The 27,912-nt window shown below is 39.3% G+C and overlaps 1 protein-coding gene across 2 annotated transcripts in view; it reads right to left on the reverse strand.

Annotated features, from left to right (window-relative positions):
- The window catches only part of LOC121183725 (MAM domain-containing glycosylphosphatidylinositol anchor protein 1), a 156,838-nt gene that overhangs the window by 55,089 nt on the left and 73,837 nt on the right, over nt 1-27,912 (reverse strand). For both annotated transcript variants that reach the window (XM_041040931.1, XM_041040922.1), the window contains exons 5-6: nt 4,738-4,934; nt 2,459-2,591 (exon numbers count right to left, since the gene is read on the reverse strand). In XM_041040931.1, coding sequence (XP_040896865.1) covers nt 2,459-2,591; nt 4,738-4,934 — 330 coding nt within the window. The remainder of the gene's footprint in view (nt 1-2,458; nt 2,592-4,737; nt 4,935-27,912) is intronic.

Genomic DNA, 27,912 nt, shown 5'->3' on the forward strand with positions numbered 1-27,912 from the left:
AGGAAAGACAGGGGGAATGAGAGTGAGGAACACCAACCACACAGCAGGAGCACAAAGACCTGTTTTACTTTCACACCTACTTGTTTTGAACATATACCACTGCTGAATATCCTAGCAGTACACCTTTAGAGTACCTTTATTAGAGGCATTTCTCTTTAATCATAATCCATCATCTCTGGTCCCATGTGGCATTTGCCATAATTAATAACATGTCTGTGAGCTACAGTACATTCACCTGAGCCTGATTCATTAGCATCACTTTGTTTTCCAAAGCATTTCAGCAAGCCATGTCCATCTCTCATTTTCTATCAGATTTATTAAGGCTTTCATTTCCTCCTCTTTCTATATCTGTCGGCAACCACCTCTTTCTCGTGCTCAGTCTTTCACAGAGATGCCAAACTCTGTTTCCTCTCCTCTTAACTTCATATCACAGAGTTTGTTCACTGCGTTTTTTCCCACCTTCAGTTCGCTTTAGAAGACTCATGGGAAACTTTATCTCTTATCTGAAAGAGGCCTTATTGCTCATTTGATAACCTCTCCTTCTGTTCAGTCTATAAATAAAATAAATAAATAAAATAAAAAGTAATGGAGACTTGCGGCCATCATAAAAACATAGCAAAAAAGAAACCTTACTCTTTAGTGTGTAACTGAGATATCATACCAAGGCGATATTAATGCCATTAAAAAGATAATGTCCCACTTTCCGATTTTATTTTCTGCTATATTTGCTGATCCACTGAGACTTTAAAATAACCTTTATTCAGTGGTGAAGAAAGTATGCAGATTGATCATGGATTCATTTGGTGAATATTTCCTTGATCAATCAATTGATTATTTGGTTTGTAAGACCACAGAAAATGATGAGCAGATCAAATGGGATGTTTAATCTGACATAAGCATCACATTTTAAAAGCCTTCATACATTTTGTATGTAAAACTTTAATTGGTAAAGTAACTACCCACAGTTGGTCAAATGGAGTAGAAGTACAACATTTTCCTCAGAAACAGCTTGAAATGAACATTTGCACAAGTGCAAGTCTGAAATTCTGTTCAGTATTTGAGTAAATGATGAAATTTGATATAATGTGTTAATTATCGTGTTCACTGAGCTTTAGAGGTGCTAGTGGGGGAAATTTGATCAGAGGCAGTCTTGTTGTTTCCGACTGTTTCTTTGTGTTAAGCTAAGCTAAAAGGCTACTGGCTGTAACCTCATATTTAACCTAGGGATATTAGAGTGGCATCAATCTTCTCATCTAACTCTGGGCACAAGAGCAAAATAGTGTATTTCCCAAAATGCCAAACTATTGCTTAAAGGGAATGTTGATCTTTCAATTTAACTGTTCAGTTTGGAGATTTAAAGACATTATGTTTTGCTCATAAGACTGATATTCTAACTTACAGCCTCCCTTCAGTTAAAGCATTACAACTTTGCTGTTTCCACATTTTCAGTATACATTTATTCAGGCCCTCTGACTGTGAGAAAGAAAGGATTTAGACACCAAGCTCTGAACAGTCCTCTTATCTTCAAATGGCTCTTGAGCATGTACAAAACAAACGCAGTACTCTCGCTTTGTAGAAAGAATGTTTCATTAAGTTTGACAAAAAAGACCTTTCAATTGAAATCACTGACACTACTGAAAGGATTTAAATTTAACTGATAAAAGGGCTGAAAAACACTTGTATAAAAAAAGAAAAAGAAGAAAGAAGAAAAGAAAAAACTATAAAACACTTAACTGTATATCAAGACTTTCTAACATTAATTCCAGCTGGCATTTTAAAAAAATGCAAGAAGAAAGGGAGAGAAGAAAAGGAAATAAACTAATAAAATAAATAAAAACTGCACAAGCATGGGGTTTTCCCTTGCGGTGTATCAAGCTGACCATAACAAACCTGACAGGGTTGTCAACGGCAACAATGTTGTCGTAAGTAACAGAGTTGCCGGGCGGTGGCGTGGAGATGGACAGAGCGGTGTGGAGTGAATTGGAGATAACAGGGAGTGTGACAACTGAATTACAGCTGACGGCCCTGAGATGAGCTCTCGGCAACAGAAAAACAAGACAGATAGACAGTATGGCACGCCGGAAGGCAGGCAAGGAGAAAGAGAGACAGAGAGCAAATCTGAGTGGAAAGTCAAAGGGCAGAAGAAAAACCCACAAAAAGAAAGCAAGACGAGAGAGGGAGAGAGATTAAAGGAAGTGAGGAAATGAGAGGATGAAAGGAGAATGCTATTTCCTGAACAAGTAAAGATGGGAGACATTTTAACAATGAGAGAAAGAGACAGAAAGCAAGATATTCCCGATTCAAGACACAGCGAGCATGCAGAGAAAAGTCAGATGAGATGAAAGACTCAAAGAAAGAGGAAGGAGGGTGCAAAAGTCAAGGCAAGGAAAAAATGGCAGCTTTTGTGAAGGCATGTGTATGACTTCTGTTTGTTTTGGGAAACAATCAAACAGCTTACTGGTAGCATTTGTGAGCCTGAAGGTGACCGACTTATCTTCGATGTTGCACACGTTGCGGACGGACACCTGGCAGGTGTAATCAGCAAAGTCCTTGGGTCTTAGGTTTTTCAGCTTCAGCACCTTGGTCTCACCCTTGATGGGACAAACCACACACACGATGACATCATGCTCAAACACTAGATTTTTTACACAGCATTTTTCCACAAAATCCTTCATGTGATTAATATGGCGGACACACATAAATAATATTAAACCAAACATGAATCTAATCTTACCACATTGCCATTACATAACACACAACATTATATCAATGAAAAAGCTCAAAAGCTTTTTATTTTAGTCTTTTCTAAACTGGGTTGTAATCCTGCATAAAAGTCACTTCAATATTTGATGAGCCACAGTGTGATAAACAGGGTCAAAGACACACTGCGATGAACACACACGTGCGTGCGCACACACTTACACATACAGGCATATACACACATAATGTGTTTCTATGTCTGTCATGCCCTGATTATCAACTGAAGCATCTACGCTCTACATATGGAGTAATAAGAATGATGAATTTCAAACAGCTTTCGCATGAGACCATCAGGAAAATGAAACTGATCTGACTGTCAGTTCAAAAATAAAGCGCTGAATACATCCATCCTCTCCCTGACTATTCATAAAAGTACTGTATGTCTCTAACCATCTCAATAGCTTTTTTTCTGTGCTTCTCATGTAGAGGCACATCCCTTTCAACGTCACTGATGATTTTTCTGATCAAGACTTTGTGTCTGATACTGTTTAACTAACAGTCTGCTACAGTAGGTGATGAGCTAACAGCGCCTTAGACATCCCTGGGAAGAGCTAAGCTGGCTAACTGAATTCCAGGGGCTCTGCTTTGCGGCTGACTGATGGTTTGATAAGTGGAGAAAAGGGGGAACAGTTGTGTGAAAGCAACCATTGCGCGCTCAGGCTTGGAGATCAGGCTCGGGACTGTTGATTTAGCTATTTGGTTAGCTTACTGGCTATTGTTGAACAAATAACTGGCCAGCTGATGGGATGGGCAGCAACTTGACTAAAAAATTGACTGTTGACGGATAAAGAGGACAGAACAATAATGTGATACTACAATAAGAAAAAATGTTGATTTTCACACATTCCTGTGTGGGTATTTCTTCTTGCAGTGTACAGTACATTTTGAAGTATCAGCTCATTTGGTCTTATTTAAAGAGATTTTAAGTCACTGCTACAGTATTGAAGAAAGCTAATTAACCATTTCCATTCCAGCCTTCCATTCTTGCCACAACACATCAGCCACAACATTAAAGACGGTAACTGGTTTTAATTTTGTGGCTGAACAGCAAATCAAACTTTTTATACGACTCAATATCACTGCTACTGAAAGCCCAATAAAGATGCTATTTGTGAGTTTTCTCTGCTGCCGAACCGAGTTTCTTGCAGGGAGTGGGTGGGTGGTGATTGTCGCTTGCCAAGCCCTTTGGCCATCATTGTGTTTACAATACAAGAGGTTAGCACAATATCTTCTAGGGCAGATCAGAGGTTACAGTGTCTCGCTATAGGAAAGTGACAAAACAGGCCGGCTAGGCAGAGACTGCTGGTTAGCATGCTAACTTCAGTAGAAGAAATTTTTTTTTTTATTAAAGCAAGAGGAGTTGTTTCCACCACAGGAGACAGCTCTTGGCAAGAAAAGGAATGAAGTTTGATGCTGAATTCACATTATTTCTAGACTGGCAATCTGGGTCCAGGCCCAAATCGCGGGAGAGACTGCCACCCAGTCCACAATGCAACGAAGTCCTATGGAACCTCCCACGGGTGGTGAGCCCATGGGAGGTGATGCCACCCGGAGTGGGGTTCAAACCCACAGCCCTGAGAGATTGAGTCTCATGCTCTACCAACTGAGCTAACCAGGGGGCTGTTGGTTATGTGGCAATGGTAAAAACGTACAAATTTCTGCTTTAAGTTTAAAGCTTTTTTGGAAGTGGGTTTTGTGAACAGTAAATTCAATTTCTATGACTCTCGAGTTCCTGGGTCATACTGCTTTAACAGTGTTAATGTAAACGCTTAATGTTAAACAGAGGGACAAGAAGCTAATAAAAGCAAAAGACAGATTAAAATTTTTTATTTTTTTCAAGGGTAAAATCTGAGAGTAGAGGAAGATACAGCTGCATGGGGGAGATTTTGTGAGGCACTTTTTGAGTAGAAATACAGAAAGCAGGGTGTGATTGCACACCTGGTAGTTTGTCTGTGCTGCGTGTGCTTTCATGTGTACCTGAGTGTAAAGCGGCTCATAGATGTCCACTCCGTTGTCCTTGCTCTGTTCAATGGGCATGTTCCCACGTTTCCAGATAAATCGTGCAGGAGGGTTGGAGTTGACGGTGCATCGCAGGAACACCGTCTTCTCCTGGTAGTAACTGCCACGCACATCGCTGATGGTCTGGTGCACCGTCAGACCTGGTGTGTCAAGGTCTGCAAAACACAGCAAAGGAGCAAAAAAATTAAAATAGATTCAGATATTGCTGCAGGAGGGAGATTATTGGTTACTACACCCCAGAAGATTGTTCATTAAGGTTTTATTGTGCCACACACACAAAGAAACCACAAAGTACAGTTTTATAGAAGCACAAATTCCTCAGAGCATGAGTTAAAATAGCCTTTAGTTTGTATGATGCTGTCGCCTTTTCTGTGCAAAACATTGGCGATATCATGTGTGGCAGGGATGGGATTTGGTAACTGGGACACAACTGTAAATAAGGGCAAACAAGTTCTGTTTGTTGGCTGAATTGCACACCCACACTGACCAAAGCCATCCAAACACTTGCCCATTGATCATAGCTTCTAACGAGCACAAATGTCCAAACAATCTGTGCATGTTGCCATTTCCCTCTCTAGCTGTGACACCATATTTCTATATTTTTTCTGTCATTTTTACCCCCCCCCCCCCCCCACTTGCCTAGTTTCCCTGTGCATTTCCTTCATGGGAGTGTCATCTCCCTTTTCCTCCACTGGATAGGATTTCAGCTGCTGTCATGAGCACGGAGGCTGCTCTCCCCTGGTTTCTGCCATCTCTCCAAAACTCACTGCCACTTTCACTCCTCATCACCGTCCCTGCCTCTCTATCCCCTCCTCTTCACTCCTTGCCTCTATTTCTTACAGGGCAGCGTTATATATGTGTATGTGTGTGTGTAATCCTGATTCTTTGCAGCCTAATTGGAATGTTGCGGACTTCAAACATCATAGAAACAATTTCTGCCAACACCGGGGTCGCCTTTTCCTTCCTTTCCCTGCCTTTTCATTTTACCTCTCTCCTTCCTTCTTGCTTCCTCTTTTTTCTTCCCTGCTCTTGTCCCTCATTTCCTTTCTTCTATGTCAACCCATCTCACCTGCTGTACACTTAGCAAGCTATAGAAAAGAGGTGAGATGTGAGTGTAGCTATAACGTTCTTTGACACCGTCAGATGTGAGAGTAGCAGGACCCATGTGATGGAGGAAGCAGGGAGGTGGTTATTGTTTTTTGGGTTGGAGAGGCTTGAGAGAAACAATGTGTGGATAAACATACTTGATTTTTGAGCATGCAGTTGATAAGGGCACAGCTGTCACATGAGGGCTGTGTCACACACAGAGGCGCATGCAGGCATACACACATCTGGACCCGCATCAAAGTGTGTCCAGCGTCAGCATAACATTAGAGCACTTTTGTGGTTTGAAGGGTAGTGCTCCGGGACAAACTGGCACATAAACACACAGAGGCAACTTGAACTTGCTCAAATGGCTTCAAACAAACCAGTTATTTGATTTGATTTTTTTTTTTTTTTCCCAAACAAAATGTGAATCACAGGGTCACGGAAAATTTGACTAAATCGTATGATGTGATAAAACTATCTTGCATGCTTTAAAGCTGTCCACTGTCGACCTAAACCAGTTCACTGTACAAACCTTGTCTGATTGCCATAGGAAAGAAGAGTCAGAATGGGTACAACACTGAAAGTACATACGAACAACTGTAACTACACATCTTTCATCAAACCATTTTCTCAAAGAAAAACTAAAATAAAATAAAAGCAGAGTTTAGAAAATTTGCTGATTCTATGATTTTAATGTAATCTGTAAAGCATTATGAATTACCTTGTGTACGAATGGTGCTATATAAATAAACCTTGCCTTGCCTTGAAGACATTTTACTTTACATTTCCGTTTTCTGTGCATATGTGCAAAAAAGGACTAACACTGAATATGCCACAGGAAGACACATTAGACCTTGCAGTGACCTGCATTGTTGATGTACTGCCATGATTTTTTAGACGTTCATGGTCCCTTGAGGAATCCAGTCTGACTTTGCCTCTAGGGCCACCAGCAGATCAAATATCTCAACATCTACTGAATGGATAAGTACAAATTTTGGTACAGGTGATGATTCCCAGATGATGAATCGTGACATGAGGTTGACATAAGTGGTTTTGAGTGAAATGTCTCAACAACTGTTGTTTGGATTGGCTTGAAATTTGCTACACACATTCAAGCTCCCCTCTGGATAAACTGCAACTATTTGATCTCTTGGCAATCGCCAGTGTTTTCAGCTCCATCATGAGATCAGAATATCAATATACCCGCAAAAGTAATGAATGACAGACAGCCTCACGTCTGCTTAACTTTGTTTATTTATCACTAGTTAGCATATGTGAAACTAAGATAGTGAACACTGAATAAACATTACCTTTACCTGCTGAACATTAGCATGTTAGCATTGTCATTGTGAGCATTTGTTAGGATGCTGATGTTTGCTCAAAGCACAGCCTCACAGTGCTGCTAGAATGACTGTAGACTCTTAGTCATGTTTTGTTTTATAAGAGTGTCACTAAATTGCATCTCTAAGCATGCCACAGTCATTATATGTGTCCAGAAATAAAAAAATCAGCAGTTGAAAAAAATCAAATTTGAGCCTCATATACTGTGTCTGACATGGCTAAGCTGCTTACTCTGAGTATGTGTGTCTGTCTGTTATTTGAGATTTTCTCAGATTCAGTTCTGTGCTCTGTGAAGTGTGCACCAGTTTCCATTCCTTTTATGTCCCTGTGGACACCCTCATTCATAAAACGACAGCCCACAATTTGGTACAAAAGGCCCAGCAGGAAACTAGACAGTGAGGTACCACCAGCCTGTCTAAAAGCCTCTGCCAACAACAAGGTCTTCAAACATGGGCACCTATCAAAGATATCTGCCTCTTGGTTCTGCCATGTGCATGTGTGTGTGAAAGAGATCTGGCAAAAGAGCAAGCACCTTTGCATACTTGAATTTGTAAATATGTGCCTGCATACATGTATGTGTGTGTGTGTGTATTTGTCCAAGATTGGCACAGAATTTCTGTACGATTTTCACAGATCATTTGCCGCGCAGGGGGGATCCTAGCTGACTAATGCCCTGGTAGTGTATATGTGTGTGTCAGAGAGTGAGTGAGTGTGACTATCTGCTGTCATTCTGTCTGTTTCGTGACACTATGGTTGAATGTGGAGAAAGTGGAAAGTGACAGATTGACACAGAGAGCTGCAGACAGACAGGTGGATTCTCAAGAATATCACACAACTGTAAATGGACAAACACCGAAGAGTCATTCAGAGATCCACATTGTTCCTATAGAGGCAAGAGGATTTAGACTGCATGGATATAGTGCCCATAAATTTATAGTGTAGCACATTTAGGTTTTATATTTAAATGCTGAGCAGTTTTTTTTATGATTGCATGATTAAAACATGATTGAATCAGCATAGTATATTTAAGCCGTGCAAAAAAGAAAACAAAACTAGCATTAAACAAACATCCCACTGGAACACAAAAAAACTGTCCCAGCTTGCTTCAAACTTTCAAAATTGCTTTACTAATGTCTGGATAAACCGATGACAACAGTTTTTCTTTTTTTTTTTCCACACAACAATTGTGTTGTTAAAGCTTTTATAATCCAAACTCCCACAGTGAGTTTAACTTTACTCAGTTTGGGCCCTTAAGTAAATAGAGGCACAAGATGAAACTGCAAGTGTACAGAAATACAATATGAAACTTTAATGAAGCTTGTGATTTCCCCAAAGTCCTGCCTTTGCGCACAGCTTAGATCAATTGCACTGCACTGTTTTTGTTAGCCACAGCTCTTAATGTACATCTACGCCTCCAAATTTCAAGCTGCAATGGGGGTCCGGCTTTTTTTTTCTTTTCTTTTTTTTTTTTTTTTGCTTAGACGCTACATAGTGGTGCTGACACAAAGACATTTTACTGTAGTTCCCCCTTAGAGTGTGACCGTTAGCTTGGACAAATGCATGTGGCTAAAGCACACAATTACATATCTCTAATACCATGTAATAAAAAAGTAACACCTGTTCTCTATCCTCTACAGCAGGGGGGGGGGATCAGCAGATCCAATATTTTCTGATTTATGTCTGTCTTTGCCTGTGTGTTCTGGATTGTGGCTTGTTTTAAAAACTGTTGATGAGCGGAATAAGGGGGGAAAATTGTCCCCTTAATTTGAAACAAATGCTTCTTTTCTCACATGCTCTATCATCAACAAATAAAAATTTGATCTTAATATTTGCACTGTGTAACCACTCAAAGTATCAGTCAAGTCAATCAAAGTACAAATATAGACAAATATTTCGCTCAATCATTTCAGTGGTTTTCATACAAAATAGAAAACTCTTGGTATTGTGAAAATACACAGCAGCATACTAGTAGTAGTAGGCCAGCATCATCTTCACTTACTAATTTTTACACAAATGTGTGCAGCTCTATTTTTTTCTTTCTGGGGATTTGAACTTTAGTGTTTAGTTGTCGGCATGTGGAAAGGCTGGAAGGACACAGGGATAAAAATAATATTGTAACAATATTAAAGACACAATACATAGAATGAAAATCATTCACTGGTTTTAAATCAGCAAGGTCACAGTCATGTGTTCACTTTAGCTACCGGTATCAATATATAGACATAAACTCAGACAGAAGAAACAGACAGCTGCTAGAAACTGGAGAACGGTCGATAAAAACTGCCACTTTATTATGTGCCACTTTATCTGCAGCCATTTTTGGTCTTTAACATTTACCTAATGGCAAACACCTCGGTTAAAATCGCATTTCATGAATAAATTTTACTTCATTTACATTTTTTTGATAAAGAAAATAAGAAAAACTGCAAATCTCTGGTACACTGTCTTATCTGGTTGACACAAATTAATTCAAGAGGGGCTTTTCAACACTGTGTTTCATACAGTCTTGATCAGGCAAGCAGATTCTGTTAGAACAGCTGCCTGTTAATGAAATTCCTTTATCATTAGAAAGAAAAAAATAAATAAATAAAACACTGTCAAGTATTTTACTTCTGTTTGCTCCAAACATTCTCAGGCCCCAATTCATCTGAAATATATTAAAGAAGTGATGAAGGAAAGCAGCTTATACACCAGCATGTGCTTCAAAATTGCCAAACTTGCTCAGAGTTTTCCCTGAAGGTCTGGACGGGGTGCAATTTTGGTCAGGTATTCCAATTATGTTTGCCCTTGAAAACAATGTTTGTTGTTTTAATACAAATTTCAAAGCAAACTAACAAGCAGAAAGAAACACTCCAGGACAGATTTTGTTTGCTTGTTATCTGAGGAATCAAATGATTAGAGCTGTGGTCAGAATTACAAACTCTGAAGATCTAGTGATTCTGCTGCTTGTAAATGCAATAAATCCAGTGGAGAGAATACATGGTGACAAAAAGCAGCTTTTTTTTTTTTTTTTTCCTGTGCTGACCTCCAGACTTTTTAAGGGTTTATCTGCTGTATTTCAAAATGGTTTCAAACTCTGTTCCTAACCTCTTAACCCTGCACAATAGATTAAATCATCTTGAGTGTCTATGTGGCGGTGGTTTAATGTCACAGGCGTAACAGTTGTATTTCACAGTATAGTATTGAGTATCTTTTATGGACTCAAAATGTGTCTGCATGTCATCAGTTCTTCGTGATCACCCCTCAAAAATCTCACCGAAATTACCAGGATAACCATGGCAACGCTGGAAACGGAGATTTACTCAGAAGCAATCCATCCTAGTGGTCAGGGTTGACCGAGTATGTTTTTGTAACAAGTTGACCTCTGCTGGGTTCTTTCCTCTGCAGGAGGACGCCCCGGACTCCAAATCCTCTTTGATTTCCAATAACATGTCCTGTACTCTAATAGCTCTCTAGGAGTAGACGGCCATTAGGAGACCAAAGAGAAGATGACAGGTTCAATTGAGTGTGAGCGTGCAGTGGAGGAGAATAAGGTGTGGTGTGATGCGTGTGTGCAGAGTGGTGTGTGTCTGTGAGGGAGGTTGTGATTGTGCGAGTAACAATAGCTGTGTTTATTGTACAACACAGAACAGGAAATGTATTATCTCTGGTAAACTGTAATCATTTCAATTCACCCAAGGTCACTGCAGAATATATTATCAATTTGCAAAATAATAAGATGGAAAGAAACTGTGTGTGTATATGATAAAGAGAAAAAGACATACACAGTATTCATGCTTAACAGGTGTGATAAAGAGCAATTTCCTCTCAATGCAGAACAAATGGGTGAACAGCTGTGCTGCTTTAGTACAGACACTATAAATTTACAATGTGGAGTTTCTTTAGCAAAAACATAAAAAGTTTTAACTCTTAGTTGCTACACACTCCATTTCTGCGTCTGACCCTGGCATAGAAAAGAACAAAAGTGCCTCATAAGAATAAGCAAAACTAAGAGTCTACAGCCATGCTATCAGCTCTGTGAGGCTATACTCAGGGACACTATCAATGCTTACCATCTTAGTTTAGCATCTTAGCATCCCAAAATTTGCTAAATAGCACACACCACAGAGTAGAACATCAGGTTGATGTCATTGGTTTTGCAGGTATTTCATCAAGTCACAAAACTGATCTGGAAACTATGAATATTTGTACAGAATTTCACAACAATCCATCCAATAACTGTTGCGATATCTCAGTTTGGAGCAAACTGAAAGGTACTGCTATACATACAACTAATATTAAGAAAAGATACAGAATTAGCGCTTTAAATTAAGCAAAATAATTTATGAGCATATTCATTTGTATGTAGCCAAATATTATTATCAGCTTGTTTGAACAGTAATGGTCAAAAATTTTGATAAATCCAGTAAAACAAGAGCAGTGTTGATTGATGATATATATAATTCATCGTCTATCACATAATTAATTGATGATTAATTATGTGATGGACGTTTTGGATGTAATGAAAACTGATGCAATACAGCTGAAAAGCAGTTGTCCACAAAAACGTGGTTTCTATAGACAACAGACTCCAAACATATTTCAGTCTGGTGTAATAAGCGATCACCACACCAACTACAGAAAAAAAAAAATCTTTCTATATCTCTTTTCTCTAGGTCTGTCTTTCTCACATACTTAGATTAAAAAACACATTTGTATGGGCTATCAACCACACTCCCACAAACGCACATGTGCACAAAGTCACACACACATACACACACACACACACAGTGAGAAAATACTGTGCATATATAGAGACACAAACAGAGGCAGACTTGCCGTTTGATCCAGCTTCGCGTCTCGTCAATTATTCAGCATTCCGCTCATAGACATCGCCTTAAAAAGGGCATAAAACATGCACGAGGCCCACATTTGGAAATAACGAGAACATTGCCTGTGTTTAAAATGCAGTGTTCAGAAGTAAAGATTGATTTAGGTTGATTTCTGCTCAGTTACTTTTTAGTATGACAAAAATCAATGGTCTTTTTTTTTTAACCCCACAGATCATGGGTTTGCATCTCTCTCTCTCTCTCTCTCTCTCTCTCTCTCTCTCTTTGCTGATGCCTCCGTCTTTAGTCCATGAGAGCAAATGATGGAAAAGAGGGCGGATGAAGTAAGAATGGTGAGACTTTTCCAAGAGTACTAATGTCTTTGTATACGATAAACAGAGTTTGATCTATGTTTTCAGAGCTATGAATGTCAGCAGTCAGCTGATTTGTCTATTTATACACTGGGCCATTTAAAGAAGGAAAAAGTATAGTTGCCAGGAGAGTCCTTTTATAGTGAAAGAGAGAGAAAGGAAGAGGGAGGTGGAAATGTGATAGATTATTAGATAAAAGCAGAGCAATAAAAGAAGGAGATGGAGACAACATATATGGAAAGAGATGATGGCATTACATTACAGACAGAGGCATAGTGAAGAGTGAAAAATGCAGAGGAGGAGACAGGCAGAAGGTGGCCAGAAAAATATTGTCAAAAAAGAAAATACAGTAGAAAACACTAGACAGAATCTCAGAGTGAGTGCAGCACCTTCCATCACCACCATATTGAAGATTACAGAATACACAAATTGATGCAGAGACAGGGAGACTCATCAGGGTTGTGGGAAAGCTGAAGGGAGAAAAGGACAGAGACATCCTTAATGAAAACCTGGTCAGGATCTTGGGCCAAAGGTTCACCTTCCAATAGCACAGTGACTCTAAGCACACAACCAAGACAACACAGGAGTGGCTTAGGGACAACTGTGTGAATGTCCTTGAGTGGGCCAGCAAGAGCCCTGACTTAAACTTAATCGAACATCTGTGGAGAGACCTGAAAAAGGTCCAGCATCCACTGATGGTCCCTGTTCAACCTGACAGAGCTTAAGAGGATCTGCAGAGAAGAATGGCAGACGCTCACCAAATCCAGGTATGCAAAGCTTGCTGCGCTATACTCAAGAAGATTGCGCTTTCCTTTCTAATGAATCTGCAAAAAATCCTGAAATTCTGCTTTTGCTTCGTCATTACAGGGTATTAACCGTAGACTGATGAGGGGGAATGATTAATTTAAACGATTTTGCATAATGCTGCAACAAAATGGGAGAAAAAAGTCTGAATACTTTCTGAATCCATTGTATGTAAACTGCAGCGTGCTTCACAGGAAAGTTAAAGGATGATTTCAGCCTAAAGTATTGTTAGGTGTAACAGCAAGGCGTAGGAGCTAGTGTTAAGGGGAATTGCACAATATATCTTCTTCCCAACTAACACTTATGAATTTGCTGAAAATGGCGCATTTTCGTTGAGCCAGCGTGTTATGTACAAGCCTTAATTATGCTTTTGTCAGCAAAGAGCCTGGGAAATGGTATTAAACATTCATGATGGTGTGACTCTATTATTTTAAGCCATAAAAAGACTAATTTTGGCATGATTATTTACTGTGAATGTGACAGTGTAGCTGCACAGCAGTGGTGACAGCAAAAGGGGTGTTAAGGGACAAAGAGGTATAGTTCACTCATTTAGCCTCCAGGCTAAAATAACACACACATGCACACATGCACACATACACACACACACACACACACACACACACACACACACACACACACACACACACACACACACACACATACACATACACATACACATACACACACACACACACACACACACACACACATACACACACACATACACACACACAAATTTACCCAAAGGCACACACAGTTATGCAGTAAAATGCACACACACATCCAGACATGCATATGCCTACACAGAGTACGCACTCACCAACAAATGCACACACAAACTCCTCGGGGCCAAAATAACACATGAATCTCAGTTCCCTTGCTGCAGCCCCACAGGGCAGAAAGAAGAAAGTCCTTCCATGTCCCTGTAAGTGCCTTCTGAAGTTATCTATGGGGAGCAGAGCTGATAAAGGATGCCCTTCTTACTCTTCTGTGGTCATGCGGATGCCCAGGTCATGGTGTAACAGCTGGGCTCGATGCAGCACTGTGTGCATGTGTTTTGATGCCAGGTTTAAGAAAAAGGGCACGATGACATCCAGAGTCAAGTGTAGCTGTTCCTTAAAGTTGGCAAAAGAAACATACACAAATTTGTGGGCACAGCCAGGCGACAGATGTGTCGTGTCTAACCCTTTGGCTTGCTGCATATTTAATTAGCTCTGTGGCATCCAGGGCACTGTGGACCAGAGCAATAGAGTGTATGGAGAACAAATACAGACACAGACACAGACACAGACACACACACAATATAGACTGTTGCTGCTCTTAAAATTATTAAATTGCTGGTGTTTTATTGTGTTGTGTTGCGGGACGAACACTAAAACTCAGGGGCAATCAGCACAATGCCTTTATTAAAACAGCTCAGGACCACTTCTGTGGATTCCTGTTCAGGTGCTAAAGTGGTATTCGGACACAACTTTGCTTTCACTGTCTCCTGGTTAACAGGAGACAGTGAACAAATAAATAAATAAGAGTGAGGAGACTCCCAGGATAAAAACAGGCCAGAAAACAAAGTGCACAAGTCTCATCACCAGTCTCAGTGAAAAGCTTGGATTATTTTTGTCACTTTGTTGGGTTGAAGAACACAATGTAGAGGATTTGAGACAATACAAAACAAAATGCTATGTTGTGTTGTGGAAACAAGTATTATTGAAGCTGAGCTAATAACTGGAGATCTAACAGTTAGTGTGGTGGTGTTGGGCTGCAAGCTTTTTTTTAAATTTAACACAATGTCCAACTCTGTCACACCCTCTCTATTAGTTCAAGACGCTAGAGCAAGGGAATTACCCAATATTTTTACCGTCTCATAACTGATAGGTCAAAGGGTCAGAGGTTCTGCCCAGGAGTTAATAACAAACCTAATGAACATGCCCTCAAGCAAGATACTGTAAACCCTCCTGCTTACCCAATAAATAATTTAACAGATAAACACTGTAAACGTTCATCTGAATTTTAGGACAACATGAATAAAACCATTATTTACCTTTTATAAATTATAAACTCAATTTTTATGCTATTTTAAATGATGCAAAACACAGTAAAGTCTGTTACAGGAGAAATCGGAGGTTACACAGCATAAAATTTGTAGCCCCTGTTGTCCCCTCATGCACCATTAGGGGACCCTTCTCAGGGAGTAGGTGTTAATACAAATGTCCCAGTGTTTCTTCTGATTATATGACAGTCACATTAGCCATTTATTTACTTTGGAATTTAACATGTGACCTTTCTGACCTTTACAGGGCTTTATACGGTCAAAGGTCATGGAGGAGGCTGAATTTTTCACACTAATGCAATATTATAAGTTCAGTCATTGATACTTGTGTCAGAGCACAATCCAATTTATCAGACAAATACCTGTGAAACACTATAAATGAGTGCAATAAATAAGAAGGACAGTCATAACTGGCAGAGTAAATAAATACATATGGTTAATCACACAGTTATGTAAAGACACACACATATAAACTAGAGTGATGTTTTGTTTGCCAGGAGTCATTGCACACACTATTAATTCTGTCCATGTCTGCTAGCCAACATAGTGTCATCTACTGGTGTTACAGGCGTCTTTGGAATAGAAAAGTCTGTAAATATTTTGTGACATCTCACTCAATAGCTTTGAGTGATATGTTTGTGCAAACCAGAAAGACTACAACAACAGAGGAGAAAGTTTGAGAAGATCTAAATGTGTGTGACCTAAGAGAAAGGACAAAGCTGAGTCCCTCTCTTCCAAAAGTCAAACATCTACTGTGGAGGATCTACTCTGAACTGAAATATAGCTTTTCAGACATCAAACAGTTCTCCAAGAGGTATTTTAGAAACTGCCCACAGTGAAACTCTTCATAGAGCTTATTAGGCGACGCTTCGAGAGAGAATAACTGCACCTGCCTGTGGCTGTGATGGTTACTGCCTACTCTCCAGACTGATTTGTATGGCACTCACCACCACCAGCTCAGAAAGTGCTGAGCTAGCCCACTCTTAACAAAATTTAACACCTTGGGTTTGTGGTAGTGCACCCACCAGATACCCATTTCACATTTTTGCTGGCTTTATTTTCTGGTTTATTACCTGTTTCTTTACATTTTTTATCTGTTTGTGTCTCTTGTTTTTTAGTTTTTTTTTTTTTTTTCTGTCCTTCCCTACTTTTTCTACAGAGACAGAGATCATTTCCCCAGGCAGGAACACATTACAGACATGTTTTGAACTGAATTTGTGTTTGGGAGCTAAAGTGCTTTATAATTCACTTGCTATGATTCACTTTGGACTGAGGTTAAATTTTTAAGTTTTATATTATTCTTTTTTCTCAAAGACCTATTTTCAAGTACGAGGAAAAACATGCTTCCTGTGATTTTTTTCTCCAACTAAAGTTGGTAAAATTTAAAAAGGCATGTTAGGTTTTCAGTAGTTGGAAAGAATGGATTTCTCACAATTATAATGCCTACAATAATATAACTCCAGTAAAAGAGTCATCCCAAATGTAATGTTTACAATATCTAATAAACAATATGTAACATATATATGAACGTTATGTAATATGTCAGTGCTTTACACTTCAATAAAAAAAGTGCAGCGAGTAGCTCTTTCACAGTCAGCTCACTACACCTTATTCTCTGCATCTCATTTTTCTTTATTTCTCAGTTTGGGCTGTGAACCCCATCACTATTTGGAGTCCTTCTCTTCCCGAGCTGGATTTTATCTCAGACCGATAAAGACAACGCCTGCTTGCAGCTGATGAAAAACAGATCTTCGTCTAATTAATGGCTTCCTGAGGTGATGATGAAATTGGTTTATTTCCTGCATTGATTGGGTCTTTATCTGTTGACGTATCTGGCAGTTTTCTTGCTCTTCTCACCTCTTCACTTAAGTCTATAGCAGGCTGTACACAAAGCTCGACCGAGACACGTAAGGAATACTAGCAATGACTTTCTTTGTTCCCTTAATATTTTTCTACATTTTTCTAATCTGGGATCTTTTCTATGTTTCATGGCAGTCTAATCCTCTAGTCTCTGCCCCTCTGTCTCCATCCTCATCCTATTTCAATTTTTCTATCTGCCGATACACAGGCTGTGAGCCTGCCCCGAGGCACCTCCCATACTTTATAACACTGCCTTCATTACCCAGCCCGCTGCAGCTAGCCATAAATGAAAAACTGAAGATGTGGGAGGAGGGAAGGGAGGAGAAAAGTAACGGAGGAAGTATAGGAGAGGGGAAAGGGTCAAAACCTATAGAACAAGTCAATTGTGAAAGAGATAGTAAGGGTAGAGATGGAGCAAGAGAGATGGAGAGTAAGCGAGGATGAGACTGAACAGGAGAAGCAGAACATAGAGACAGACTGAAAAGAGAAAAAGAGAGGAAGAGCAAAGCTATAAAAATCTAAGTTGGAAGTTATTGGAGACTGGCTGGATGAAAAATGCCATCACCATAAAATAATATTAGAATTGGTCTGGCCTTATGGCGCTGATGAATACAGATGCCGCCCAGCAGGGTCTTGGGCTGGAAGGGAGATGGCTAATTTGAACAGCCATCCTACCTATGAGGGCGGTAAAAAATATTAAAGGAAATTAAATGAAAGGTTCACTGTCAGTTGTTTAGTTTATAGCCTCACATTTCCATCTCATAGCCAGTTTAGGTGTCAGACCGAAGATCCACTCACTAAGAATAGCTACCAGCCGCAGAGTTAGCCATGTGTGCAGGATTTATCGTTAATATCCCTACAAACTGGACCAGAAATGGACCCGCAGCAGCTTTAAACAAATATAATGCATGACGGGAATCAAACCTTCTCTCAACCTTGCACATTGAAATTAGAGCCTATTTCACCCTCATCTCATTCCAGCACATCGTCAATAATTGGCCCGAAGGAGTCATGAATACCCGCAAATTGATGACAGCTGAGTGAAAAGGGACTAGCTGAAATCTGATCAGCTATATTGACTGGAGGATATTGAAAAGACAGCTGGACATCTTAATTACTGCCACGTCATGATGATGCCATTTTATCACATTTGAACTGGGTTTACAAACGGCCATCAGCAAACCATAAGGTCATTCTGATCACAGCGGAAGTGAATGACATGAAAATCACTCTCCCTAATGCCTCTCAAGAAAGATCAATGGTACAATTTCTGTTGAGTAAAAGTAGATAAATTATGCTGCAGGGAAACAAAAGCCATGTATAGCATGTAATCTAATCTATGTAATTCAAATGAATTGGTGCTGTTGTTGTTTTACCACAGCTATACTGAAAAGCTCCGTGTAACGTTACTCTATAAATAAAAAGGGATTCTCCTCTGCATTGAAATATACATAAAGCAATAGTAGCACATCGCACTCGATAATAGATCCCTGAATGGCAGGTAGCTTCTACTTAGTAAAATGTTTCCACTCTTACACGTCTTTCTTTCAGTCGCTTTCTTTTATAACTAGCCGCCTCCCTCTAACATTGTCAGCACCATGATAAACCCACCATGAACCACTTGATTTATCCTTCATTCCAGTGCAATGGTTATTTTCCCAGAGAAAAATATCAGTGTGTGCTACAACAGCCAGTGATAAGGTCAAGATAATTTCAAGCCTACACTGCATTGTATAACCTTCATAGAGAAGAGAGAGTCAATAAATAAGGGTTGGAAAAACAAAGGGGAAGGGGAAAAAAGCACGTTTTAGATAAAGCCGGCCAAACGATGGGGGACAAGTGAAGTGGTCTTATCTCCTCATGGTCTGCAGGACAGCTTATAACAATACTTCACCCTATTTTGTGTGTTTGTGTGTGTGCGTGTGTGTCCACCCACTATGTGCCTATGGTGGGCTTGCTACTAAATGCTTCAGTCATTTTTGGCTGAGTTCAGTACAAATAATTTATGTTTGAAATAAAAGGAAAAATAGATTTTAAAATGTGAAAAATTAATTAATTAAACAAAAAGGCAAGATTTTAAATTGTGCCGTATTTTATTTTTTTTGTCTGTCAGGATATTTCACCCTCATATATTCTTCTACATTGCTCTACTTCTCCCTACATGTGCTCTCTATAAATGTCTGACAGTCAGGCTTTTCGATCAGTAAAGCACAGTTTTCTTATCTTGTCTCCACCCAGCAAAATGATATAAAAGCCTTACCTTATTTGACTATGTATGAGAAATTGGCGCACTGCCATAAAAAAATCCACATTCCTCCTGGCCATTTTAAATATCTAAAGCTATGGTGTGATGGCTGCAACATCACAATGGCTCGCACATTTTTTAGGAATTCTCTATTACAATTTTTTTTTAGGTTTACTACTCTGCAGCTGTGCTCCACATTACACTGTGTTGCTAGGCTTCCTTCCTTCTTCCCTTTCCTTTCTACTTCTACATCCTCTCCTCTCCCCACTCTCTCTTTCAACCTTCCCTTTCGCTGTTTTCCCTCTCTCCTTCCTTCACCCTCCCTTCCACACTGTACCTTTGTCTTTGTCAAATACACTTTACGTTTAATAAAGCCTTCAAACAGCTCTGCTCTTAAAAGCGTTAACTGCAATGTAGTACCTCAGTGCAGAGGGGTGGGGACATAAGCGACCCCAAACTGTCATGGAAACCCATGTCACATGTTATCAGTGACTCACCATACTCACCCACCGGGAACCTGAGGTGAGGAAGCTGTACGGAGATTAGCGATGGGAAGCACGCAGTGTTGTCTGTGCACGCATGCATACATACAGTCACTTAAACTCATTCTATCAAAACCTCACAATTTTACACATTCATGGAGGGACGTAAACACACATGTACACACACATAGGCATGCACACACACACACACAGATGTTACAGTAGGTCACCCATATACTGTATTCACAAACTAACCATCTTGCCTCTGTTCTCACGGCAAGGCAGCAGTCTCTTGGAATGTCTTTATGATATGGACAGGTACACTGTACCATAAATCTCTAAGGTATTTCAGGGAAAAAATAAAAACAACTTGCGGGCATGCTCTACATAGGCAGTTTTAAATCTGTACCAAGATAATGGGGAAAAAATAGCTGTTGCATGGCAGTGCGTTAGACAAAAGGGAAGCGTATATAGGAATGGTGTATTTCAGATTATAAAATAAAGCTTTGCGTGTTGTTGAAATCATTGATTATTCTAGTTAGTTGACCTTTATTTAAAAGAAAACATTTTAAATACCGTCTCGTTCTTGGTTTTCTGCCAAAGTGGATACTGAAACTAGGTTTTATGACCGTAGATTATTTAAAGGACCAGTGTGTAGAATTTAGTGTCATCTAGCTGTGAGGCTGCAGACTGAAACCAACTGAATACCCCTCCCCTCACCCATCCCTTCTCAGGTAATGTAAAAACGTGAAAGAGCCTCTCCAGAACCAGTGTTTGGTTTGTCCATTCTAGGCTACTGTAGAAAAATGGAAGTATGACATGGTTGGCTCCGTGGAAGAGGATCTGCTCCCTACGTGCTGTAGATATAAAAGGTACAATGTAAGATAACACAAACATAACAAACGTCAGTTTCAGGTGATTATACACTATTAACAACATATTTATTCCATTTCTGCCAATAGATCTCCCTAAATCCTACACACTGGTCCTCCAAGCTGATATGTATGGTGTTTATTGTGGTGTAAAAGAAACCCTTGAGAGATTTCACTGACTATAATTACATTTTCTTAAGTGCAATTAAGAGAAGCAGTTAAAGAGATCTAATTGAAATCTAAAATTTGAACCAGTTAGAATGTGCTGTGGCAAAACAATCTGACACAACTAGATGGTGCCTGAAATTTGAATAAATGAGGCTCCATTGTGACAGTGTAATAGTAACATGTCATATTAAGCATATGTCTGGGAAGTAATGGCAGGCTGATTGCGGTTTGTGCTCATCACATCCATCTGCTCATCCATCTGTCTTGACAAATACAGCTGATTTGCAAGCAAACTATGAAACTTCAAGTGGCACTAAGTGGGGACCTTTGATAAGTCTGTGTTAAAACAACCTAGTTAAGGTTGTGATATAATGCTGACTGTATTCATAATTCTACACCTGTTATAGGCTAAATTCTACATTTGCCATTTTAGCAGTGTTTCTTTATAAATGCTTGCTTCACGGATACTGCGCTGCTGGTTAGGAAAACCCTGCGGTAGTAACATTATAAAGATCCAGAGTTTTGCACCTCTGTAACAGTTAATGACAAACTTAAAATTCAGACCAAAAACAGAGATAGCCAAAAGTCTTTCCCTCATTGCTCTCTATTTTGTTTGAAATGCTTGAAGATCTGCAGAAAAACAATTTTACTTGTTAGAACTTTTCCTATTAATTAAAGTTATTTAGTAATTTTTACTTAAGTCTGTTTGCAGAACAGAGTTGGGACACAATTAGAACCCTAGCAACAACAGCTTTATTTATTTTGATAGTGTTATGACTGGCTTGAGCACCAAACATAATGATGGACACAACATCAAGGTAGAGGTTTACTGCAGAAACGCTTAATAAAATATATGAATAAATGAATGAAAAGCATATACCAAGTACCCCAAAGGTGCTGTTGCAGAAGGGGGAGACCAACAAAGTTGAACAAATGACCTGAACAAAGAAAGAGGAAACACTAAAAACAAAACCGGATGTAACTCTCCTCCCCATGAACTTGGTACCTGAAAGATGACATTAGTCATAAACACATGACAGGGCATCTGCACCAACATTTTCCTGGCCTTTCTTATGAATGGTGAATGTCCAAATTGTAATTGTAATTTTGGACAGTGTTGGCCCAACGCACAAATCTCTGGTTGCTGTTATACATGCGAAAGAGAAACACCAAAGGGTTATATACTCAGTGTAAACAACAACAGGCTGCAAAGAGGAACTAAGAGAACTAATATACACATCAAAGTACTGAAGTGTCAAAAGCAAAGCCAGGCCTTCTTTCTCAATAGTACTATAGTTTCTCTGAGTGTGTGAGTACTTTTTAGAATAACAGCAGGCAGGGCACTCAATGCCTGATGTGTCCTCTTAAATCAGAGCAGCTCCTGCACCTGTACCACTAGCATCAACTTCAAGTTTGAACGGAGCAGCAAAACTGGGGGCAGCAAAAACTGGTGAGCTGCATGAAACAGCTTTCACTGATTCAAAGGCCTGCTCGCATCTGGAGTCCCACCCCAACTTTATGGCAGCACTGACAGGGTCAGTCAGTGGACTGACATTGGTACAAATTTAGGGCCCAATGCTCTTCAGTAACAGCTAACCCTAGAAAACAATGTAGCTGACGTGTGTTTGTAGGAGCATGATAACTATATCACTGATTTTGGCTGAAAGGGGGCGAACCTGTCCCTGCCCTACAAACTCGCACTTCCTCAAGTTCAAGGTCAGTGAGGCCTTTTCAAAACGCTCAAATACACCCAGGAGAACGTCCATGTGTCTCTCCCAGTCAGGTGAGTACACTGCAACATCACTGAAATAGGCTCCACCGCTAGCCATACTGGACAGAACTTTCCATATTAGATGCTGAAAGCACAGGCATTACGCATGCCAAACACCATCACAGTGTGCAGACGTACATTGTCAGGAATAACAAAGGCTGAGATGTCAGAGCTTCTCTGGGTCTAAGGTACTTGCCAGTAGACTTTAAGCAAGTCTAGTGTTGTCATATGGCGAGCTGAACCTATCCTGCCAATGTAAGCCACATGAATCTTCTTGCATCAGAACACATTTGATGGATTTTGAGGCACTATCAACTACATCAACGTCATGCTGCACAGGAGCATTGCCTCAGGGTAATGAAACACATGAGAGTCTAAAGGTGCTGATGAGAGAACAGCAACTTGGTAAGTTGAGAACCATCAGGAATAGCAAACATCATGCTTGATGTTTAACTTTTATTGCTTATACCAAGCAGCCCAAAGGTGCTGCTGCAGCAGCACAGATAGAGAGAGAAAGTTGAACAAAGGACCTGCCTTTGTAGGCTCAAAACAGGACATAACAATAGTAAACATCAATCACTGCTATAAAACTAAAAGTTCAAACAGCATTTCTTTTATTATTAGCAGGCACACACTTGCAAAGTGAACATTTTTTGTCAAAACACTGTTATCTTGAAGACACTTATACCCAGAAGCCAATACAAACTGTTCACCTTAATATTCTTAATGGGAGCTAGCGTTACTGTTAACACTTTATATCACACAGTTTACTGAGAAAATGGCACCAAGCTAATTACAACAGCGCCTGCCTCACTGTCACAGACTGTTTGTCATGCTGCTCACACCCAGCCTGTCGGAGGGGGAATCAATACAGTTCAATACACACAAGAGTGATATACCCTCGGCTGTAGTTACAATAAAAGGCATATTAGAGCAGTGCCTGTCAATATTTAAATCTCTGAAACTACTAGACATGTCTTTTGTAATTAACATTTTAGCATACCACAGTATTGCCACCTGCTGCTTTCAGTGCGGTATTTACTGAAGTTGGAAGTGTCCTTTAAGATTAACCAGCCAATTAATGCCCTCCAACACCAGTACAACCAGCACAATCACAAAAATTACAGAGTGCAACTATCCACAGTGCCATGTGGGGTGGCCATTCTCTCAGGACATGCCATCCCATGCCAATTCCTTCCTGAAGCCCTGTGTGACTTATTGCGATATAATTGTCCCAGCTGAATGGTCCTCCAGGGAAACCAAATGACCTCTTACAATAGAAAGGCTAGGGCATGAGCAGGAGAGAGGATATAATTCTTGCATAATGTACTACAAAATGGGTCCAGTGCAACAGCACTGTGACAGCCTAATGTTTAAGGGACGGAGCCACTGATAAAGGTAGGCATTGAAGATGTTCTGGGTGAATGTGAGGACACCACACTCAGCAAGGTACAAATCCACATTTTAGAAAGTGGAGCATTTAATGAACTAAAATAAAAAATATTCTGTGGTATTAAGAAATTATAACAAAAAAAAAATATTAATAAACCAAAGTTTGTTGCAGTGAACTGAGCCCATTTTGAGAGACTAGCATAGACTCCGTGGAAATGAGGTTTAAAATTGACAGCATACCTTCAAAGGGTTGACCTATAACAGCCCCATTATGCAAATCAGTGTAATTTGTACGCAAAGCTTAATGCGGGTAGCAGATTTTATGTTAACCACAGTTACGATGTGAGAATTAGTGCCTTTAAAAGATTAAAATTCTAACCTGTAATTATATTACTCCTATCAGACAAATTAGTGTATTTTTTTAAATACAAGAAAAATGCATTATTCCATGAAAATTAGAAAAGTGAGGTCTGAGATATCACGTGAGCAATTTGACACATAATAATATTCCCTCATGCTTCCCCCGATGAGGGAATATTACTGATGAATAATAAAACTGTGGATATTAAAAAACATAAGAATGCATAAAAATGGGAATTGCTAACTACAATGGCACTCAGTGGACTGCATGCCTCCACCAAAGCCAGACTATCCTGCATGCTCTTAAAAAAAAAAAAAAAAAAAAATTAAAGGAAAATGGAAATAGTCCATGACTTATTTGTCCTAAGACAAGGTAAATAGTAAATAATTTGTAAAACAAATTCAGCATTTTCTTCCACCAAAACCCAGATGATTATATTGGCACCAAAGTGTATACCTTAACACCTTGTTTTTTCCACCAAGATGCATACATTATTTCCTGAGAAACTGATGAAAATGCCCCATGTCAAGAAATGCCCCATATCTGAAACACAGTTTAATGAGCTCATAGCGCATAGTCCTGCTGACAAATAAATAAACTAAATAACTAACAGACATGCATGAAAACATAACCTCCTTGGTGGAGTTAATAAAAGGTACAATATATGCAAGATGCTAGTTGAGGAATTCTCACGTTTCTACCTCTGTAGCAATATTTCTAAAGGCTGAGGAGTGCTTATTACCTGAGTGAAGGTTTCCTTTTTCTCAAGCATCTTCACATTTGTATATTTTACATCACAAGCATTTAGCTAAATATTGATCTCTAAGGAAATTGATTGTACATTAAGTTCTCTCTTTTGTATGAATATTGCTATCTGTAACAGAAATCCCACATATCCCAGTACTAATGTGATACAACGTGCAAGAAAGTATTTTATTTTATTTTATTTTATTTTTTTCTGTTCTCTTTGGTGATCAAAGGAATTGTGGGATACATTTAAGTGCTTTACCCTGTCTGGTTTGATCCATGTTCTCTTGGACAAAGAGAAGCCATTCTCTGCAGTTGTGGATCCCTTGATGTCTCAGTTTGTTCCTCTGTCAAGGTTACACCAGCACACTTGTCAGTGTGCCCCCCACATCCACCCCCCTCACTCCACCCACTCTCCAGCTGTATGCTCACACACAGAGTCTGCCAGCAAGAGAAAATAATTAGGCCAGGGTGTCTGTCTGAAGTATAAAGATCCATTAGTAACAGATCTTATACTTTACAGGCTGTCCTTACAGAGGTAACTGGGGAGGGACGGGTAGGGCAAATAGAAACAACCAAATCTCAGAAAGAAGACACTCAGCTTTCAGTGACACTGTATTTAACATAAAAGACCACCTGTAATGTTCACACGTTAGCATGCATTTTAAAAATCCTTTCTTACAAAACACAAGAGGAACAAATGTGCATTTGGCCAAATACATAGCTAACTGAATGCATACAGCAAATTACAGATGTATTTAGGTTTTTTTTTTGTTTGTTTGTTTTTTTAAGAAAAGGATAGCAACCCTTTTCAGGACTAATTAGTTTCCACTTTTGGAACCAAAGCACCTGCTAATAATTACCAAGAAGGTCTGAATCATTGGGCATTTTTGAGGGTGCTACGCTCAAATGCTGCTAACAAAATATAGGCCACATATTTACAGAGGAGATGTAGTACTTTGAAACTGAAACACAAAAAAGGTAAGTGTCTAAATATGATAGAAAACATTAACTTTATGTGATCGGTTAATTTCACCATCTTATTGCACACTACTGGAATTTGTACTAATGTGTATTTTACAGAGGTTTACTGAAGAAAATCTGGAAATGAGAATAATATTGGGGTATCTGATAAGGTATGGTATGGTTAAGAAAATGTTATCATTAAGATATGATATTTTATATGAATTATAATGAACAACATTCTGATCAACAGATGTCACACGAACTAATAACAGATCAAGAAAACATTCTGCTCACATTTGAGAAGACAGATGGACACCAAGTAAAACAAACACCACTATTCATATTCTCAGCATTGTCACAGGATTTTCAAAGCTATTACAATGCTATTAGGTGATGCAATGCGTGAGACACCTTTGCTGTGAAATCTAAAATGTAATGGAAGTATAGTAAAGGGAAGTACATAAAGAAAAGCCAAGCATGATTCACAATGCCACATGATTCATGATGTTTAAACTCACAATTTGTAATGTGAATATAATTTCCATAGTGCAATAACATAAAGTGTGTTTTATCTAAACTCAATCTTTCCTGTTTGCCTCTGCTCATCATTTAACCCAGCACCTTGCAAAATCAATATAAGCACACAGTTCTAATGTGTATCTGCATGCACACACACACAATGACTCACACACTCACAGACAGACACACACACACACACACACAGCACAACATAAGATATTTTTATTATAAACACACCCAGGAGAGGGCTGTGTTCGCCTTCTGATGACTCAATATAACTCCAAGGTCAGTGAGTTTCCATTAGGAATTTATACCATAGCAAAGTGCTAATTAATTAGGCCTAATGTGAGACAATGGTTGGACTGCTGGCTCCTTCCCTCCCCTTGTAGGAGATAAAATGCGATGAACTACTGGTCTTTCAGAGACTATTTTAGGTCAAATGAAAGCCTGTTTTTTGCCTTAGTTTAATCGGCAAGCTTTGCTGACTTTGGATGCTCTTTTTCAGTAATACCCAAACATACATGGTCAGTAAAGCCATGTTACCCCTGAGCAGCATCTCTGCAGCATTCGAGGGTTAAGTGCCTTACTTAGATGGCTGTTAGGGGAGGTAACGTGGTAGTATAAACTTGTTGACACGGGCACTGGCAGCAGAAGCTATGTGGCAAAACCACTGGCATTACAACGGCATTAATATTTTGCTTGGGTGCTGTCAAATTGTTAGTTAAAGAATAGAATTTCACTATTTTGCTAAACTTATGGAATCCTCTTATCAACAAGATAAATCTTTAGCATCCATACACAAAATAATGTCTCGTATGCAGCAGAACAAAGACAGGAATCTATTACAGCTGGTACAGAGAAGAGTGTGTAACCATTATACAAATGCCATTTGACAGCCAGTCCATTAAAGGACCACAAAATTGTTTTTGCATGTTTCAGTCCTTAAACCACAAATCATTTGTGCTTTATATTACTGCCAACCATTTCTAAATTATGTTTACTGTTAAAGTTCTGAATGTTTTTCCAGTTTCAATTAATTTCCGTACAGTATATAATCTAATTGCCCATACTCCAGCCTTGCTTGAGAGTAACTGTTCATCATCATCTCTGCTTTTATTTTACATATCTGTGAGTCATGTTGCACCAACTAATGCACTGCCAAAGAACAATAATATAACTTTGAGCATAATACAACAGTCCAGCAATAAATACTACTCTCATTAAGTTTTATTGAAAATGTTCTAAGGTGTGTTCAGACCCACAGTGAAATGAATTTTTGCCTGGCTTTAC

The sequence above is a fragment of the Toxotes jaculatrix genome, chromosome 1, assembly GCF_017976425.1.
Source record: "Toxotes jaculatrix isolate fToxJac2 chromosome 1, fToxJac2.pri, whole genome shotgun sequence".
In the NCBI taxonomy this organism is placed as follows: Eukaryota; Metazoa; Chordata; class Actinopteri; family Toxotidae; genus Toxotes; species Toxotes jaculatrix.